Source organism: Salvelinus namaycush, chromosome 19 (genome assembly GCF_016432855.1).
Source record: "Salvelinus namaycush isolate Seneca chromosome 19, SaNama_1.0, whole genome shotgun sequence".
NCBI lineage: Eukaryota > Metazoa > Chordata > Actinopteri > Salmoniformes > Salmonidae > Salvelinus > Salvelinus namaycush.
In genome coordinates, this window is record NC_052325.1 from 35,254,608 (window position 1) to 35,274,371 (window position 19,764).

General features: G+C 41.8%; 1 protein-coding gene across 4 annotated transcripts in view; it reads right to left on the minus strand.

Annotated features, from left to right (window-relative positions):
* Positions 1-1,054: 1,054 nt before the first annotated feature.
* Positions 1,055-19,764, minus strand: part of LOC120064365 (glucose-6-phosphate exchanger SLC37A1-like) — a 48,295-nt gene continuing 29,585 nt past the window's right edge. Inside the window, exons 19-22 of one of the 4 annotated variants that reach the window (XR_005478589.1) lie at positions 16,167-16,344; positions 2,986-3,056; positions 2,564-2,641; positions 1,055-1,098 (exon numbers count right to left, since the gene is read on the minus strand). Coding sequence is in view for 2 of the 4 variants with exons in the window: in XM_039014896.1 (XP_038870824.1) it covers positions 16,290-16,344 (55 nt within the window). In the remaining 2 variants the exon portion in view is untranslated. Of the gene's footprint in view, positions 1,099-2,563; positions 2,675-2,985; positions 3,057-14,601; positions 18,630-19,764 lie in introns of those variants that run through there. The other 3 variants (XR_005478590.1, XM_039014896.1, XM_039014897.1) reach the window with 3 other exon arrangements.

Sequence of the window (19,764 nt, forward strand, 5' to 3'; positions counted from 1 at the left end):
TGCTATTGGTGCAGTGCAGACTTATGGCCAAAGTTCACCTGAGAGGCCAATAAAAGTGCAGGTATGTGAACTAGTAAAACCATCTGGCACCTGTTGGACTGATCCTATTGTACACCGTGTCACATTAATGCTGTCCTAATGTACACCGTGTCACATTAATGCTGTCCTATTGTACACCGTGTCACATTAATGCTGTCCTAATGTACACCGTGTCACATTAATGCTGTCCTATTGTACACCGTGTCACATTAATGCTGTCCTATTGTACACCGTGTCACATTAATGCTCTCCTATTGTACACCGTGTCACATTAATGCTGTCCTAATGTATACCGTGTCACATTAATGCTGTCCTATTGTACACCGTACCACCCTACCACTAGATGTACTGGTGCCTCTTGGGCAGTTCACATTGTTGATTGAGGACCTCTTGGTTCTGTGATTGGTTCTCTTGAATGTTTAATATTTGTATTATGTGGTATTTGTAAAAAAGTGTAAGTGCAGGGCTCCCTTGTCCAAGAGATCTTGGGCCTGATAAAATAAAGCTTTAAAAAAATGTGGAACACAGACACAAGCTGCTGTTCATGGATTTTTTCCCAGATGTTCAGCTGGCCTGTCTGTGTACTCTTGTGTGTGAGTGATGACTGAAAATAAGGATGTTATTTTGTTTCCTTCCCTGCACTGGGGAACTGGTTCTCATCACACTGTTAAATCAGCCAGGTTTACTAGGTGACATTTCCCATAAACGGAGGTCATGAACCATGTAACCTCACTAACCAAGCAAAACAATAAATAAATTGTGTGTGTGTGTGTTTACATCCTTGTGTCTATTGCCTACATGTTTTGATGACTATGCTTGTTTATGTGCACATCAGGTATGTGGGATAGTGTGCTGTGCTTTGTGTGTGTGCTCATGCTTGCTTACATATATGCTATATACGATATGGTACGTATGCATATGCTAATAAGCTATTGCGTATGTGATGTCAGCAATGCTTGTCTATTTGCATAGTCAGTGCATGTGTGTGAAAAGCCAATGGCCCTCTGGGACTCACCAGCTAGCTGTCCTCCAGTCAGGGGCACCACTCTGTACGGTGACCTTCAACACACAGAACACACACACACACACACACACACACACACACACACACACACACACAAACACACCAGTCAGTTTAGACAGCAAGTGGTGCAGCACTCAAATACGTCCCCCCTTCCTCCTAATCAGACATGCTGTGAATGTCCTCTTCCTCCCACTCTCTTACTCAGCGTCTGAAGTGTGAGGACACGCTGGGGGCTGTGTGTGTGTGTGTGTCTTTTTGGTTTTACTATCATTGTGGGGACCAGAAGTCCACACAAGGATAGTAAAACAAGGAAAAGTGGGAACATTTTGCCGGTCCCTACAAGGAAAAATTATATTTTAGGCTTACATGCTGACCATACCACTCACGTCACGTGAGCAAGCATTGCAAAATAATGTACACATACATGTTATTCAATCAATGCACCTCCACTGCTCGCGCGAGTCTGCGTAGCCAGGCGCTAAAACAGAATTTGGTTCTATTTGTGACACTTGACCTTCTGCAAGTCCCGCCTCTCCCATCTCCTCATTGGTTTTTAGGATCATATACCCACGTGGGTGATTGAAGGATGAACTGAGGTCCACACTCCAGTCCAGTAGGTAGTGGTAATGCACCTTAAAGTTGGTTGCCAACCACCATATAAAGTCCAAAGAAGAAGAAGCCTGAAGGAGGACAGATTACTAGAAACAAACTCGGTTAACCCTTTTATCTGTGGATTAATTGTCGGAGTAGAGGACCTTGTGGATTCAAGGTAAAATAACAACCCAATGTTTATATCCCAGGACAAATTAGCTAGCAACAGCAAGCTAGCTAGCTAAATTGCCATAAATGTTTAATGCTTTTCGACCTGTCCCAAAATTAATATAGTTGGTTCAGAGTTCGTTTTGATATTTCCAACTGCTTGTCCTGATCGCGTCTGATGTGGGTGGACAAAATCAACATGCACGCAATGGCGCTGGTCAGCATGTTAGGGGTTAGGTTTAGGGTTAGAATTAGGAGTTATGCCATTTGGCTTAGGGTTAGTAAAACATGCGTGTGTGTATGTGTGTGAGCAGTGTCTAGCTCACTGATCACACCCTGACCTTGGATCTGTTAGTATTTTCAGCCTAACAAGTCCTGGGCAATAGGGCACAATCTGGGATATTTCCTGCTGTTGAATGGACATTTAAATCAATAATATAAACCTTTACCCTTGAAGAATTTAACTTTTTCTTATGAGTTTAGACTGCCAAAATGACAGATTATGCATTTAAGGACCAGCATATGTATTTTTCTGCTATAAATGTAAACACAGATGGAAATGAAGGTAGCCCTCTAGCCCATGGCTAGTACTTTTCAGACCAGGCTAGTAGAAAATGTGTCCCACTAGCTCCCCGGGCTAGTGATATTGTATCTTTTAAAATATCGCATGGCACAGATTTTGGACCAGGTATAGTAAAGAATTGCAGTTCCATCCCTGAATGTAGATGTGACAGGGCCTACCTCTCGGTGTTGTGTGGCATGGTGGGGTCGATGGACACCATGGCTCCCGTGGAATCCAGCAGAGACAAGGTGGTGTTCCTGTCCAAAACAGACAAAGCAGGGACACTCTCTCTGAGGATGTGTCCCACTATGGTTCAATGAAGAGAGTGTAGGTGTTGGGCACATTCCAAATATCAATCAAGGAAACCAAGGGAAAGATGAATGCTAGTCAAGACTATTGGAACTAGGCCACTCACTATAGAGTATTATCTTGTCACTAATATGAGTTCTCAACATGGCATCTAATAGAAGTGATCCTCAAAACAACATTAGAAAAACAGCCTAGCAGACAGGGAGATTAAAGGATCCTGACAAAACGCTGACAGAGACGACTCTAAGCTTCACAGCAGAACTGAAGACGGGAAAAGAGAGCAGAGAATTACCTTGGAAGACCTAGAGCGGTACAGAATAACTCCTTGATATCATACGGGCTGCAGAATCTGCTGAAGACCACCTACGGGAAGGGTAGCAAAGACACGAAACATAGTCACGATCTAGTACATATATGATATATAATGCATACACTCTTAGAAAAAAGGGTTCCAAAAGGGTTCTGCGGCTGTCCCCATAGGAGAACCATTTTTGGTTCCAGGTAGAACTGTTTCCCACCTTTCCACAGAGGGTTCTACATGGAACCCAAAACGGGTTCTTCAAAGGGTTCTCCACTGGGGACAGCCGAAGAACCCTGTTTGGTTCTAGATTTTTCTAAGAGTGTAGCATGCAATACTCTATTTATAGTGTCAGTAGCCCAACAAAGTCCACAGTGAGTATATAATGTTTGACGTGTGAGCAAAACGTTCATGTTCACATAACAACCTCCATGTGCGTAGATCTAAGGGATACAGCATTTTGAGAATTGAAAATGATGACATACACGCTTAGAAAAAAAGGTGCTATCTAGAACCTAAAATGGTTATTCGGCTGTCCCCATAAGAAAACCCTTTTTGGTTCCAGGTAGAAACCTTTTGGGTTCCATGAAGAACCCTTTCCACAGAGGGTTCTACATGGAACCCAAAAGAGTTCTACCTGAAACCAAAACGGGTTCTACCTGGAACCAAAAAGGGTTCTCCTATGGGGACACTCGAAGAACCCTTTTGGAACCCTTTTTTCTAAGAGTATATATTCTAAAAATATATGCAGAAATGTTGGAGATACTGATACTAGACGTGGAATACATTCCCAGTGATCAGGGTGGAACAGCAGACCACCAAACCAGTGTATTTAGTCAGCCTGTTCTACTATCCTCTCAAGCAACACCCGAGTACAGTGTGAGAGAAAATGGACCAACCACCCCACTAGGGAGGGAAGAAGAACTTTGTATTGACAGGTTTCTCATTCTGGGCTTTTCTTTTGATTACAAATACGCAGATTCCAGCGCACCACAGTAAATATCCCCCCATCCCACCCCCCCTCTCCTTTAATTGCCTTCCAAACAAAGTCAGTCAGTCATTTCTAGTGTCAACCCCAGGTTCACCAACACAGACGACTTTGACCCATGTAGATAAAAGCATCTTGATTCTTATGCCATTGGCAGGGACAACAATGTCGACAATAGGTGACAAAAGGAACCAAGGCAACAAGGGTAAGAAGGAGATGGAGAAATGTGTAGGGTATGAAGGAAAGAGGGATGGGGAGAGAGTAAGAGGGGGAGCGATGAGAGCGACAGAGAGCACTCCAGAAACCTGTCAGTGGCAGGCTGTCAGGTGTGTTAGACAGTGATGTGTTTAGTTCAGAGACACGTAAGCAAGAGCCACTTATGTTCACAAACAGACAATTCACCATGAAATACAATAGAAATTGCAGGATTGTATATTCACAAATCATAAATATTCACTTAGTTATTGTTAATCAATTTCCCATATCCGTTTTCAGAAAAATGCATAAAGGCTATGTCTGCTCCATTTTCACTGGTGTAAAATTGTAATTCAATTTCACTCTTTCAATTCAACAAAGAGAAGCGGCGAATATAAACATCCTGTTCCATCTCCTCTCTAAAGAGACGTGTAGTAGACCTACAGTAACATCCTGTTCCATCTCCTCTCTAGAGAGACGTGTAGTAGACCTACAGTAACATCCTGTTCCATCTCCTCTCTAGAGAGACGTGTAGTAGACCTACCGTAACATCCTGTTCCATCTCCTCTCTAGAGAGACGTGTAGTAGACCTACAGTAACATCCTGTTCCATCTCTTCTCTAGAGAGACGTGTAGTAGACCTACAGTAACATCCTGTTCCATCTCCTCTCTAGAGAGATGTGTAGTAGACCTACAGTAACATCCTGTTCCATCTCTTCTCTAGAGAGACGTGTAGTAGACCTACAGTAACATCCTGTTCCATCTCTTCTCTAGAGAGACGTGTAGTAGACCTACTGTAATATCCTGTTCCATCTCCTCTCTAGAGAGAGGTGTAGTAGACCTACAGTAATATCCTGTTCCATCTCCTCTCTAGAGAGACGTGTAGTAGACCTACAGTAATATCCTGTTCCATCTCCTCTCTAGAGAGACGTGTAGTAGACCTACAGTAACATCCTGTTCCATCTCCTCTCTAGAGAGACGTGTAGTAGACCTACCGTAACATCCTGTTCCATCTCCTCTCTAGAGAGATGTGTAGTAGACCTACAGTAATATCCTGTTCCATCTCCTCTCTAGAGAGATGTGTAGTAGACCTACAGTAACATCCTGTTCCATCTCCTCTCTAGAGAGACGTGTAGTAGACCTACAGTAACATCCTGTTCCATCTCTTCTCTAGAGAGACGTGTAGTAGACCTACAGTAACATCCTGTTCCATCTCCTCTCTAGAGAGACGTGTAGTAGACCTACTGTAACAGTCCTAGTGCCTTAACATCTGAGCGGATGCAACAAGGAAACCCACTCAGTATGCATAATATACAGTGACATACAACAGCCCTTTGGTAAAAGTAATACAAGTGGGTCAGGGGTCAACATTGTCTTTGTCATCTGTCATGCTTGGGAAGGATGGCATGATGCACATAGAGCTCTGACGCTCGTCATTGCGTGTGTGTGTGTGTGTGTGTTGCTGTGTGTGCTTGAACATGGAGGTGCTCATGTAATAGCCTGGCGCTGCTGCCCGCTTCTGTTTTCGATGATGGATGACGCTAGCTTGACAGCAGAGAGTATGCTAAAGGACAGAGAGCATAAGGTGGTAGGGTAAGCATAGGAGCTCTCTTGTATGAGGAACCAGGTCCGTAGATAGTGCTGACAAACCTGGATGTTTATGGACCCTCCATGTCATCTAATAATAACTGATGAATAACCAGTTCCTCTCTAATACCTGAGTTCTGTTCTTGTTGAGTTTCTATACAGTGCCTTCGGAAAGTATTCAGACCCCTTGACTTTTTCCACATTTTGTTACGTTACAGCCTTTTTCTAAAATTGATTAAATGTTTTTTTCCCCCTTTGTCATTATGGGGTATCGGCACACAATACCCCATAATGACAAAGCAAAAGCAGGTTAATAGAAATGTTTGCTGATTTATTAAAAATGGAAATATTCAATTTACATAAGTATTCAGACCCTTTACTCAGTACTTTGTTGAAGCACCTTTGGCAGCGATTACAGCATCGACTCTTCTTGGGTATGACGCTGTAAGCTTGGCACACCTGTATTTGGGGAGTTTCTCCCATTTTTCTCTGCAGATCTTCTAAAGCTCCGTCAGGTTGGATTGGGAGCATTGCTGCACAGCTATTTTCAGGTATCTCCAGAGATATTTGATCGGGTTCAAGTCGGGGCTCTGGCTGGGCAACTCAAGGACATTGAGACTTGTCCCGAAACCACTCCTGCGTTGTCTTGGCTGTGTGCTTAAGGTCGTTGTCCTGTTGGAAGGTGAACATTTGCCCCAGTCTGAGGTCCTGAGTGCTCTGCAGCAGGTTTTCATCAAGGATTTCTCTGTACTTTGCTCTGTTCATTTTCACCCTCGATCCTGACTAGTCTCCCAGTCCCTGCCGCTGAAAAACATCCCCACAGCATGATGCTGCCACCACCATGCTTCACCGTAGGGATGGTGCAAGGTTTCCTCCAGACATGACAATTGGCATTCAGGCCAAAGAGTTCAATCTTGGCTTCATCAGACCAGAGAATCTTGTTTCTCATGATCTGAGAGTCTTTAGGTGCCTTTTGGCAAACTCCAAGCGGGCTGTCATGTGCCTTTTACTGAGGAGTGGCTTCCGTCTGGCCACTCTACCATAAAGGCCTGATTGTGCTGCAGAGTGCTGCAGAGATGGTTGTCCTTCTGGAAGGTTCTCCCATCTTCACAGATGAATTCAAGAGCTCTGTCAGAGTGACCATCTGGTTCTTGGACACCTCCCTGACCAAGGCCCTTCTCCTCGATTGCTCAGTTTGGCCGGGTGGCCAGCTCTGGAAGAGTCTTGGGGGTTCCAAACTTCTTTCATTTAAGAATGATGGAGGCCACTGTCTTCTTGGGGACCTTCAATGCTGCAGAAATTGTTAGGTACCCTTCCCCAGATCTGTGCCTCGACATAATCCTGTCTCGGAGCTCCACGGACAATTCCTTCGACCTCATGGCTTGGTGTTTGCTCTGACATGCACTGTCAACTGTGGGACCTTATATAGACAGGTTTGTGCCTTTCCAAATCATGTCCAATCAATTGAATTTCCAACAGGTGGACTCCAATCAAGTTGTAGAATCATCTCAAGGATGATCAATGGAAACAGGATGCACCGGAGCTGAATTTCGAATCTCAGAGCAAAGGGTCTGAATACTTATGTAAATAAGGTCTTTCTGTTTTTTTTTAATCTTTAATAAATTTGCAAAGATTTCTAAAAACTTGTTTTCGCTTTGTCATTATGGTGTATTGTGTAGATTGCTGAGGATTTTTCTTTGTACTATCCATGTTAGAATAAGGCTGAAATGTAACAACATGTGGAAAAAGTCAAGGGTTCTGAATACTTTCCGAAGGGACTGTATATGGACACCTAAACCAACATGCAAAATGACATGAATCCACATTCCTGATTATCCAACGGCACAGGAAATACCGTATTCAAATTCAATCACACACAGAACATGCAGAAGAACAATGAAGCACGTAAAGCAGGAACTAATCAGCATAATTTCTGTACAAGGAAGCTAGATAATAAAACACACAATGGCAGCACTACACTGTCAGTCACGCAGCAAGAGAATGAAACACTCATTATTCACTATGGACTGAAGGACTGGAGCCTGGAACCCATCTGGCTATAGCCTTAAAATGCAAATGATCTGTGCATCAGTAAAAAACAACAATCTCTCTGATAATCTAATGAGTTCAAACCAATATAGACCCTAAAACCACAATGTTCGAGTCCAAATGATAATGTATGTCAAACATCATCAACTTTCAGGTCAGACAAAGGCCAGGAGTGTGGAGGAGTTAAGATGGAGTGTCGCCTTGTTAGTCCAAAAGCGGAAGTTGGGTCACAGGCTCTCTTTCCATTTCCCCTGAAAACCGGAACATCTGGTTGTTGGGGACTCGGCAGAGTTTACCACCAAACTGACTTGTTGTGGATAAAAAATAAGCTCGTGATGACATAGTGCACAAAAAATCTACTTTTTCGCTTAAGTTTTCATGTACCAAATGAAAATCTAAAAGTTCAATGTGTTTCCATCGCATTTTCAACTCTACTGATAGTTTTGTCACAAAAATTGTTGCATTAAATAGCAAATGTGCCTACTTTGGTCTTGGCATGTGTGCTGTAGCCAACAGCTCGCAGATACAGTACGGGTAGGCTGTGCGGGTAGGTTAGTCTACATAATGAAATAAGAGTGGGAATATTCGTATTTGTCAAACAGCAGTCAAGCATCGATCATCATGTCACCAGAATATGACACTCGATATTTATTGGGAAGGAGCATCAAGGTCATCACCGTGCACTATCACCACCCTGTGAAGTTCATCATATCTTATTTAATCTATAGCCTGATAAACTGCCTGGTTTCCTGAGCTGTAGTGGGAGGACCACACACCAAGTCATCGCATAACTCCAAGTTGACTTTGATATGATGGTTATTGTATCAATATTTGTGCATAAAGGTGTTTCCAATGCCATTTCTCGCATAATTAATTTTACCGATGTAACGGATGTGAAATGGCTAGCTAGTTAGCGGGTACGCGCTAGTAGCATTTCAATCAGTTACGTCACTTGCTCTGAAACCTAGAAGTAGGGTTGCACCTTGCTCTGCAAGGGCCGTGGCCTTTGTGGAGCGATGGGTAACGATGCTTCGTGGGCGACCGTCGTTGATGTGTGCAGAGGGTCCCTGGTTCGCGCCCGTGTCGGGGCGAGGGGACGGTTTAAAGTTATACTGTTACATTGATGCTGTTGACCCGGATCACTGGTTGCTGCGGAAAAAGAGGAGGTTGAAAGGGGGGTGAGTGTAACGGATGTGAAATGGCTAGCTAGTTAGCGGGTACGCGCTAGTAGCATTTCAATCAGTTACGTCACTTGCTCTGAAACCTAGAAGTAGGGTTGCACCTTGCTCTGCAAGGGCCGTGGCTTTTGTGGAGCGATGGGTAACGATGCTTCGTGGGTGACTGTTGTTGATGTGTGCAGAGGGTCCCTGGTTCGCGCCCGAGGTCGGGGCGAGGGGACGGTTTAAAGGTATACTGTTACACCGACACAGAAAGATCCCACATGTCGAACAAACAAATTCTGTCGGCATTTATAAAATTGTACCGAAACTTGCTGTTTACATTAAAGCTGTCATTAATTTTTGGGTCCTACGGTAAGACTTCACTTGCATAAAAACTGTGGATGGAAACGTGGTTAGTAATGTGCTCTGTGCACAGAGCTGTGCTGGAATTATGATGAGATCCGATAGGTCCCTGTTGTTATGGCTCAGACTGAGCTGTGAGAAGTAAGGTAAGACACTAATTTAGTCTGATGGGAAGTCATGTTTAGAAATGATGGAGCAGTGATAATAAGTATGAGAGAGAGAGAAGAGAGAGAGCAGAGAGAGAGAGAGAGAGAGAGGGAGATAAAGGAATGCAAGCGTGAGAGAGAAAGAGAGGAGTGTGTGAGAGGGATAAAGGAAAGGAGAGAGAGAGAATGTGTGTGTGTGTGTGTGTGTGTGTGTGTGTGAGAGATTGATAGATCAACAGTGTGAGAAATGCAGCGTCACATAGACACAGGAGAATGAGAGGGAGAGAGAAAGAGAGGAGGTGCCATATTTTTACCGCAGCAACAACTGACCAATGGCAACCGAACAATATCAGAAATCCAGAACAAAAGCTTACACACAGTCAGAGATGAATTGATTTATCTCTATGAGCTCATAGATGTAGTCACTGACTACGAGCCTACACCACAGCATATCCTAAACCAACTGAACGAACAGGCTCACAGAAAAACAACAAACAAACATAAAACAGACTTGGAATGAATTCCATAAAAAGTGACACGGTCTGCAATAAATGCAAAGTGCCATCGGAGTGGAGCATAAAAGTCTTTATGTTGTTCCTTTATGGCCCTGGTCCTCAGTCTCCTCCACTCCACTGGGTGTAAGTGTAAAGAGCCCTCTGGACGGGATCTAGACCCACCATTCTGGCTCTGTTTGTGGAGGCTAATTGACATGGATATAGTCTGTGTGAGATTAAAGCAATTGTACACGAGAGGGCGTGCTAAATGACTTTGATCGAATTTCACTATTGAAACTATGTTGCAAATGTCGAGAGACAGACAGCAATGTTTGTACAACCCCCAGATGTTGCAAACCAAATGTTAGGCTAGAAGCAAGGGGAAATAATGTCTAGATGCCTTTTACAGTGGAGATCAAGTTAATTAATTGGCTGGCTGGGCTGTGGAGGAGCAGGGATTTCTCAGAAAAGAAAATAAGATTCCCAATTTTGCGTTATAGGCTTACCCGTGCTAAAACAGTTGTTTTAGTATGGTTTAGAACGAGTCTCAACCAATCACAATACTTGTTTTGATCAACCTATTGTAGAATAAGGAGTTTGTGACACTATACGAAATTGTCTTTAGGCCAAATCCTTACATGAGATGCAAGTAAGTCACTTGAGGTTTCATGTGGCGATTGTTCCAGTGATTTACACAAACAAATCTCAAGTTAAGATGTGGCCCCTACATGCTGAAGTTTTGATCATATATGTAAGAAACCTGAGCATTCAATCAAATCAAATGTATTTGCAAAGCCCTTTTTACATCAGCCAAAGTAAATACAGAAACCCAGCCTAAAACCCCAAACAGCAAGCAATGCAGATGTAGAAGCACGGTGGCTAGCATTTCATCCTGGAATCCAGAATGGCGGGTATATCTACTGTAATAGAAATGTGTAGACTACATGCTGGGTTTAAAATGTGCAGGAGATGATCTTAAATGATGGTAGTGGCAGTCTACATAGACATTTCCAGTACTTTTCCAGACTGGAATTGTACAATGGGCCAGCAAAGTACAGTAGCTTGCGAAAGTATTTACCCCGTGGCATTTTTCCTATTTTGTTGCTTTACAACCTGGAATTAAAATGGATTTTTGGGGAGTTTGTATCATTTGATTTCCACAACATGCCTACCACTTTGAAGATGCAAAATATTTTTTATTGTGAAACAAACATGAAATAAGACAAAAAAAATGAAAACTTGAGCGTTCACCCCCCCAAAGTCAATACTTTGTAGAGCCACCTTTTGCAGCAATTACAGCTGCAAGTCTCTTGGTGTATGTCTCTGCAAGCTTGGCACATCTAGCCACTGGGATTTTTGCCCATTCTTCAGGGCAAAACTGGTGTACAGCAATCTTTAAGTCATACTACAGATTCTCAATTGGATTGAGGTCTGGGCTTTGACTAGGTCATTCCAAAACATTTAATGTTTCCCCTTAAACCACTCGACTGTTCCTTTAGCAGTATGCTTAGGGTCATTGTCCTGCTGGAAGGTGAACCTCCGTCTCAGTCTCAAATCTCTGGAAGACTGAAACAGGTTTCCCTCAAGAATTTCCCTGTATTTAGCGCCATCCATCATTACTTAAATTCTGACCAGTTTCCCAGTCCCTGCTGATGTAAAACATCCCCACAGCATGATGCTGCCACCACCATGCTTCACTGTGGGGATGGTGTTCTCGGGGTGATGAGAGGTGTTGGGTTTGCGCCAGACATAGCGTTTTCCTTGATGGCCAAAAAGCTACATTTTAGTCTCATCTGACCAGAGTACCTTCTTCCATATGTTTGGGGAGACTCCCACATTTATTTTCTTTCAGCAATGGCTTTTTTCTGGACACTCTTCCGTAAAGCCCAGCTCTGTGGAGTGTACGGCTTAAAGTGGTCCGATGGACAGATACTCCAATCTCCGTTGTGGAGCTTTGCAGCTCTTTCAGGGTTATCTTTGGTCTCTATGTTGCCTCTCTGATTAATGCCCTCCTTGCCTGGTCCGTGAGTTTTGGTGGGCGGCCCTCTCTTGGCAGGTTTGTTGTGGTGCAATATTCTTACAATGTTTTAATAATGGATTTAATGGTGCCCCGTGGGATGTTCAAAGTTTCAGATATGTTTTTAAACCCAACCCTGGTCTGTACTTCTCCACAACTTTGTCCCTGACCTGTTTGGAGTGCTCCTTGGTCTTCATGGTGTCGCTTGCTTGGTGGTGCCCCTTGCTTAGTGATGTTGCAGACTCTGGGACCTTTCAGAACAGGTGTATATATACTGAGTTCATGTGACAGATCATGTGACACTTAAATAAAAGTCCACCTGTGTGCAATCTAACTAATTATGTGACTTCTGAATGTAATTGGTTGCACCAGATCTTATTTAGGGGCTTCATAGCAAAGGGGGTGAATACACATGCACGTACCACTTTTCCATTTTTATTTTTAAACAAGTAATTTTTTTCATTTCACTTCACCAATTTTGACTATGTTGTGTATGTCCATTACATGAAATCAAAATAAAAGTCCATTTAAAGTTGTAACGCAACAAAATAGGAAAAACGCCAAGGGGGATGAATACTTTTGCAAGGCACTGTAAACACACAATTATCAGCGTACTTGCTGGCGTTGGCGCGAAAGTGATGGGTTTTGATGAATAAACAAATTGTGGGTGTGTTGGGGCTTGGCCCAATCACTAGCCAATCAGAACGTGTTCCATGGCGAAATGTGGTTGCTTCAAGTTGTGTATTTACGGTCTTTTTTGTATTGCCTTGGAATCAACTCCACTCCCAATGCTAGTCCATTAGTGTGTTAAATGGCTTACAGAAACAAAATAACAAAATGTAGACCTATCCTTGCTAAATACATTAACTTGAACCCAATTTCATACCCTACGTCACACTTCCAGACAACAATTTCTCCCCGTGGGTATATACTATTAAAACAATGTAGACTACTGAGGGTTATACGCACATCCAAACTTTTCACAGTAGCTGGACAAAAATCCAATATAAATAGAAAGGGCGAATGTCCATTCACCGTGATAATGCTCCCCAATAGGCCTATGCTTTACGAACATAATCGGAAACATTTTACAGATCATCTCGCATTCATACATCTCCAGAAGTTGCATTGCAAGCGCGCCACTGACGTTGTCACCATGAAACCAGGGAGGTGAATCATACTAAAGTTTTTTTTTTACAACAACAATAAATGAATGTAAAATGTAATACAAAATCGCCAGGAATACAATCGCCAGGATAAAAAAAAAACACACATTGCTGTTGAATTAGCCTTCGTTGTGGTAGGCCTAAGGGAGGGCTTGGGTTTTTCCATTTTTACAGGTTACAGATAACTTCTAAATACGAGGTTCGCCGGTATTCATTCACCGAGGTACTCATCTCTCGTTTCACGGTGGGCATGGACACGTAGCCTACATCATGGATGAGGTTTTACGCACGTCCAAAACGTGACCTGCATGGCTAAAATAATGTGGGCCTGCCTTCAATGCATAGATAAAAAGAGAATGTCAGCTCACTGTTTCACTCCTTTCAAACCTTATATTTTAATAAAGCTTTGGTGATTAAGATGTATTTCCAAGCGGTCTCAGGAGCCAAACCCTTTATCGACAGTCTTGACTAGCCTACTTCGTGATAACATTGGGCAGACAACAAAACCTTAATTGAGAGGGAAGGCTACTGTATGCTTGGTTTTAAAACAAAAATCGTTTTTTATATTTCTAAATATGAAGAATACAGGCACCAAAAGTAAATTGGGCTACTCTTGTTCCATGCGCACATGGGCAGAGTGCGTCACGGCTGGATAGGCTGCGTTTCTGCTGTTCATGCCATAACGAACTGCGTTACTGCTAAAACCAGCTTTTGGTTGGTCTTAAATATCCCTATCAGCGCTGCCTGAAATCAGTACTTTGGATACTGTTTTTAAGGACACACCTCAAATATTTCCATCCGCCCATCTGAGCTGATATCAAAGAGGTAAACTGCCGAATTTAGCGTTAGGTGTAGAAAATGCCAATCTGACAGTTTTTACATTACGAAATTGTAAACTAACGTGCGTTTGAGACTAGCGCCGCCTTAACGCCAGCCAAAAAGAGCCCTACATGTTGCCACTCCACACAGGTTCATAAAATTGTGCAGTTTCTTGTGCAATTGTGCAAATCTTGATAAAGATCTAACACACACACACACACACACACACGCATGCATATACACATAGAGAGGACAGTGAATGTGTCCAAACAACATAGACAAGATTCTGAAAATTCAGTTTTCGATATTGCTGGACAAAGTTGATATACTGTTTAACTGCTTTTTTCTTCTTCATAAAAGTGAGGCGAGGAAGCAAAAAAAATAATCCCCCAAAATAAAATGGACTCCAAGTGAGAGTTTTTCATAAATAGTGGAGAAGGAATACATTTGTACTTTACCACATTGTCCTACCCATCTGTGCAAGCTTTAGGCCTAATGTGGGCTTCAAGAGTTATATTATTCCAAGCAAAAACCTATGCTAGGAAATCTTTCCTGTGTTATTTTGAAAAAGGATGCAGATGATGGTACAACGTTAATTGATATAATCATGTGAAATGAAACAGAATGGGCAGTATGACAGTTTCTTTATTCTGAACATATCTCTGATAAACATCAATAACATAATTATTAACATATGTATAATAGAATACAATATCAAGTGTTTTTTCTAATGAAAAAATTGACCAAATGTATAATCAGTTCATTACTTAAATGTATAGCCTAACTATGCTTTAATTAAATATGAATATAATGCAAATATTAAAAAGGCTTATCATAAACCACACTTTATAGGAGAAATAGGCTACTAAAGATGGCCAATCATTCAAGTTAGGTCTTTCAAACAGTGCTGGACTTGGGCAGGAACTCACCCGCACCTCAAATTTTCCACTGTTTGAGCTCCTGTTCCTCTTACAGAATATTAGCTCAAAAGTATTGTGGAGCTCCTGCACCTAAATATAAACAGTACCAACACCCAAAATGAGTACCGGCACCTATTTCAGTGTAAGTCAAGCACCGCTATCAAATAAGTGCAATTCAACACCTATCTATAGGATAAAAACGTAATTCCATGCGATACAGGCTATATAGTAGAATATGTATGCTTCTCTAATTCAAGAATAACAATAAATAATTGTAATCAAATAAAATGTTAATTTATAATGAGTTCATGACCTATTAGCCTATAGCCTGCAACAAAATAGTAATACAAATATGAATAGGTCTATAATAGACTAGGCTTTTACTTTGAAGAAAGAGGGACAATCAAGTAAAGTCTGTCAAATGAATGTAGCATTGGAAAAAGTACATTTCAATCTGGCCATAAAGTAAACTATAGCATAATCTACAGAATATAACTGATATTCAAAATGCGCAATTAGAAGCATAAATCAATTCCAGAGCAAGCTTTACTAAATTCGAGACCAGTAGGCCTATATAGTCAATTCACTGCATCCTCCTTCGATTGCCTCATCCGGCTGCCAGGAAAAGCTTTGCTGAGGAATGCCCTGATCTCTGGCCAGTCGTTTGGTTCGATGATGACGTTGTTTCGGGTATTAATTGCTTCTAGTAGGTAAAAACATTATGCGTTAACCGTGCATTTAAACGATGGGACGTCCCACCACGTTAAACCTGGACACAAATAGTAGGAATTTGCTCAGCTATGCTGGCATGCGAGAGAAAATAAACATCTGCACATACAGGTCCCGACCGTTTGTGCGTCAGTGTCCAATCAGAGGCCCGAACATAACAAGCGCGTGATCTGAGGTGGTTTGGTCTGATTCTCTCGCACCAGTTTGGGAAATACTCAAGGGACACAAAAAACGATACATCTTTTTATAAAAGTGAAGCGGCGCATCCGTTAAACAGTAAATCAAGTGTGTGTCTGGCATATGCATAATTAGATTTTTATTGCATTATCAATGACATTAGGCTATTCATTTTAACCACGATTTGTATATGAATATTATACAATATGCTATTGAGGGTTTCCTATTCTATAGACAGCATAACTATCATTGCACCGTTCTTCCAAATCTTTCCTATGCAATATTGGACGGTTAGGCCTACAGGGCAGGGTGTAGGTTGATGATGATACAGGCTGACATGATATAACGGTTGATTGACAGTTATACCTTCTGAATTCTGCCATCCACGTCCAGGTAGATTACTCGGTACGCCGAAGAAGCTGATCCCATCTCTCTCCACCCCTCAAGCCTCTCTCGCCGCTGCCGAGGAGTCGGATTGCGGGCTATAGGCTACCACTCCGTTCCGTGCCCGAATTGGAAAACCCCGAGAGCCGTCGGTCCGTCTCTGAATGGGCAAATGAAGTTAGCGTTTCAACATCTCTTTCTCTCTGGAGCACCTAGCTCTCTCTCATCTCATAAACCACCTCCCTCAGCCTCTCTCAATGAGTCGCACGCAGACAAACACACACACTGGGGAAACTGAAGAGCAGGGATCATCGTACGCTTTTCTCTTATCGCCATAGTTACCGGGGCTCCTCAAGGACGCGTGAGTGGGGTAGTTTGCCTGCCCACACAGCCCCCAGACCGCAGTCTGTTCGCGATGTTCATTCCCTTTTACGAACAAACGAGGCTATATTCTATTGATAATATGGCTATTCAAATCATATATAGTCTCTAAAAACGGTATTTTTGGTCAAAGCACACGAGAAGAAAGGAACCGACGAAAGAAAACCAAAAAGCAGACAGCAAGCGCCGGAAAAAAGAGATGTTTTACATTTAATTTAGTTTCTTGCATGGGCGCCCACGCGCTTCCCTTGACATATTAATCAAGCCTTGTAGGCTCGAGTCAGCTCAGGGGTTTTGTGATGCTATGCGAGGGAGAGGAGTCATGGGCAATCAAAACATACTAATACTTTCAATATAACCCGTCATTGACTGTAGGGTATAATCCGGCATAATTACATTTTGGTTTATTATGAGAACCTTCAGAGAATAATAATTAATATTTGATTTGGCCTGCAGTACTTTTCAGAAACAAAGAGAGATTGTGTGTGTGTGTGCCTGCCTGTGTCACTGAGTGGAGGACTAGCTTTCAGAAGTGTACATTTTGTTTGACACCTGCCACCTCCAGGTGGGAGACTTGAGACCACTCAGCCTCCTAACTGGAACACATTTAGCCTGGTGAACAAAACAACTCAACATTATGCTTAGAAACCAAGACAGATCTTTTGTGAAGAAGCTTCCAGAGAATTCAGCAACACAGCCACTCCCTTTTTATTTTTTATCTACCAAGATGTCTTCAGAAATGGACAATTGTCACCAAGACCGTGTACTTATGAGTCAGGTAAGAATCAGACAAGTAACTAAACAAAGCAACTGCCTGACCAATGAACAAACACCAAAAGGTACACAGTATTTCAAGTACTACCATTTAAGCACTGCGATGATTTAGCTTCCACCAAGAAATGCTCTATCGCCACAAAGAACAATGACACGTTACTGGATGGGGTCCCTTCCATTTCAATTCAGTTAAATACGGGCGGTGAATTGGAATTAACCACAGCCACGGGCATCTGTCAGATTGAAGGTTCATAAGAATATAGATTACTTTTTCATGAAGGTACATAGGCTACCTTTCTTCACTCATTTGGCACATTAAACTTGCAGGACTCGGAGGTAGGAAGCATTAGTCACAGGAACGCCTTTAAAATGTTCACAAAGGCAGAATGAATGTGAGCATTTTAAGGTTTGGGATGACGGCATTTAGTATTTTCTACACATACTAAAAAGAATATCACAGTTTAACATTGCACTGCATAAATAACTGATTGAGAAATGGTTGACCCTCCTCAGAGTTGGTATGCAGAAATTCATACTCAAACACAAAATGTTACCTTCATAGCATTCAAGTCCCAAAACATAACAAACCGCACCATAATTTGCTGATCATATAGGAACACAAAATATCAGTACCTTCATATACTTCCTAAACAGAGAAAATACATAGACCACCAGAAAACAGAAAAAAAAAAAATAATCGTATAAATTACTGTGCATTTCCCCACAATCTTTGGTTACACAAGGCTGAAGTGGGCCCAATATGCTCTAGAAGTAAAACAAAACAAAAAAAGTGTTATGTGCTCAGAGGGACTGGATGGCTTGGTTGGTTGCTTATTATACTTCGCTACTGAATCTTCATCGACTTTCATTCGTTTCCAATAGGTGCTGCTACACACTAGTTCACGTCAGCTACTGCTGAATGGACGGCGATAGAAGCTCGCAGTGACAACAGACCTTTAGAAAGAAGTGTTGTCTATGTCTCTTTGTGAACATTGTCTAGCTCTTGGGCTCAGTTTTTCAAAAACCATCAGATAGTATTAAAGGCATATTCATAGAACAGACAAATCATTGACTTAAAATCCAGATAACTTTTGAAAACTGGGCCCTGGTTTATAGGGATTGGGTTAAGGTTGAGAGGTGACCACAGGCAGGGTGGGTTCAGGTAATCTCAGTTAAAAGGTCCAGTCCAGGGTAGTGGTATAGGATGCAGTGTGTCTGTGCTGAGCGAGGGCCACAGTCTTTTCACTTCTCGGTCTAGAGTTAGTGCAAAGTGCTTAGTGCTCCTTCATCCTACAAGACAGAAACAGAAAAACAGACTTTGATCCCTAAACAAAAATCTGCATAAAAACAATGTGCAGTTTCCCACCAGAGATGTGTTTCCATCAAATTGATAAAAAGGCTGTGTGTGATGACCTAATGCACATATAAATACATTTTGCGGTTCAATTCTGACATACCGAATTTGGCTCTAGCCAACAGCTCACAGTTAGGCTACAGTGCAAGTATAGCCTACATGATGAGATGATTATGGACAAAAGAGTAATCATTTTTATTTGTCAAACAGCAGCCAAGCATCGACAATCATCTTTTTGTGTTGGTAAAACTAGTTATACGAGAAATGGTGGTGGAAATGCCTTTATGCACAAATATTGATATAATAATATTCATATCGAAGTAAACTTGGAGTCACGCGATATGGTATGTGGTCCTCCCACTACGACTCGTGAAACCAGGCAGTTTATTAGGCTTTAGACTAAATAAGTTATGATGAACTTAACAGGGTGATGTCGAGGGTCTTATTCTGGTGGCATTATGATCGATGCTTGACTGCCGTTTGACAAATAAGAAATTCTCGCTATTATCCATAATAATATCATCATGTAGACATGCATAACCGTAGTCTACCCGCACTGTATCTGTGATCTGTTGGCTAAAGTTCACGTGCCAAAACCAGAGTAGGCACATTTGCTTTTTAAGGCTACATTTTGCAACAAAACAAAAATCGGTTGAAAATGCGATATAAAAATCTAAAAGGTCAATGTGTTTCTTCGGTACATGAAAACATAAGCAAAAAGGTACATTGTGTGCACTAAGTCGTCAGGCACTGATTTGTTTTACCCACAACAAGTCTGTTTGGTAGAAACACACCACTGGTGGGAAAATGAGCATATTTTCTTTATGTGGATTTTAGAATATTCGCATGAAAGTCTGTTGCCAATTGTATGGAAACATAACTAGTGACTATGATTTATTTATTTGCAAAAAAAAATAAAGTCTTGAAAGGCACCTCCCTCTTTCAAAATGTTTATAGAAAAACAACATGTATCATGATGTTTAAGACTAAGAAAAAAATGAATAAAGATTTACACAAAGAAAAAAGAAATGAAAAAAAAAAGACAGTGTCACCATCAGATTTTAGGCAGAG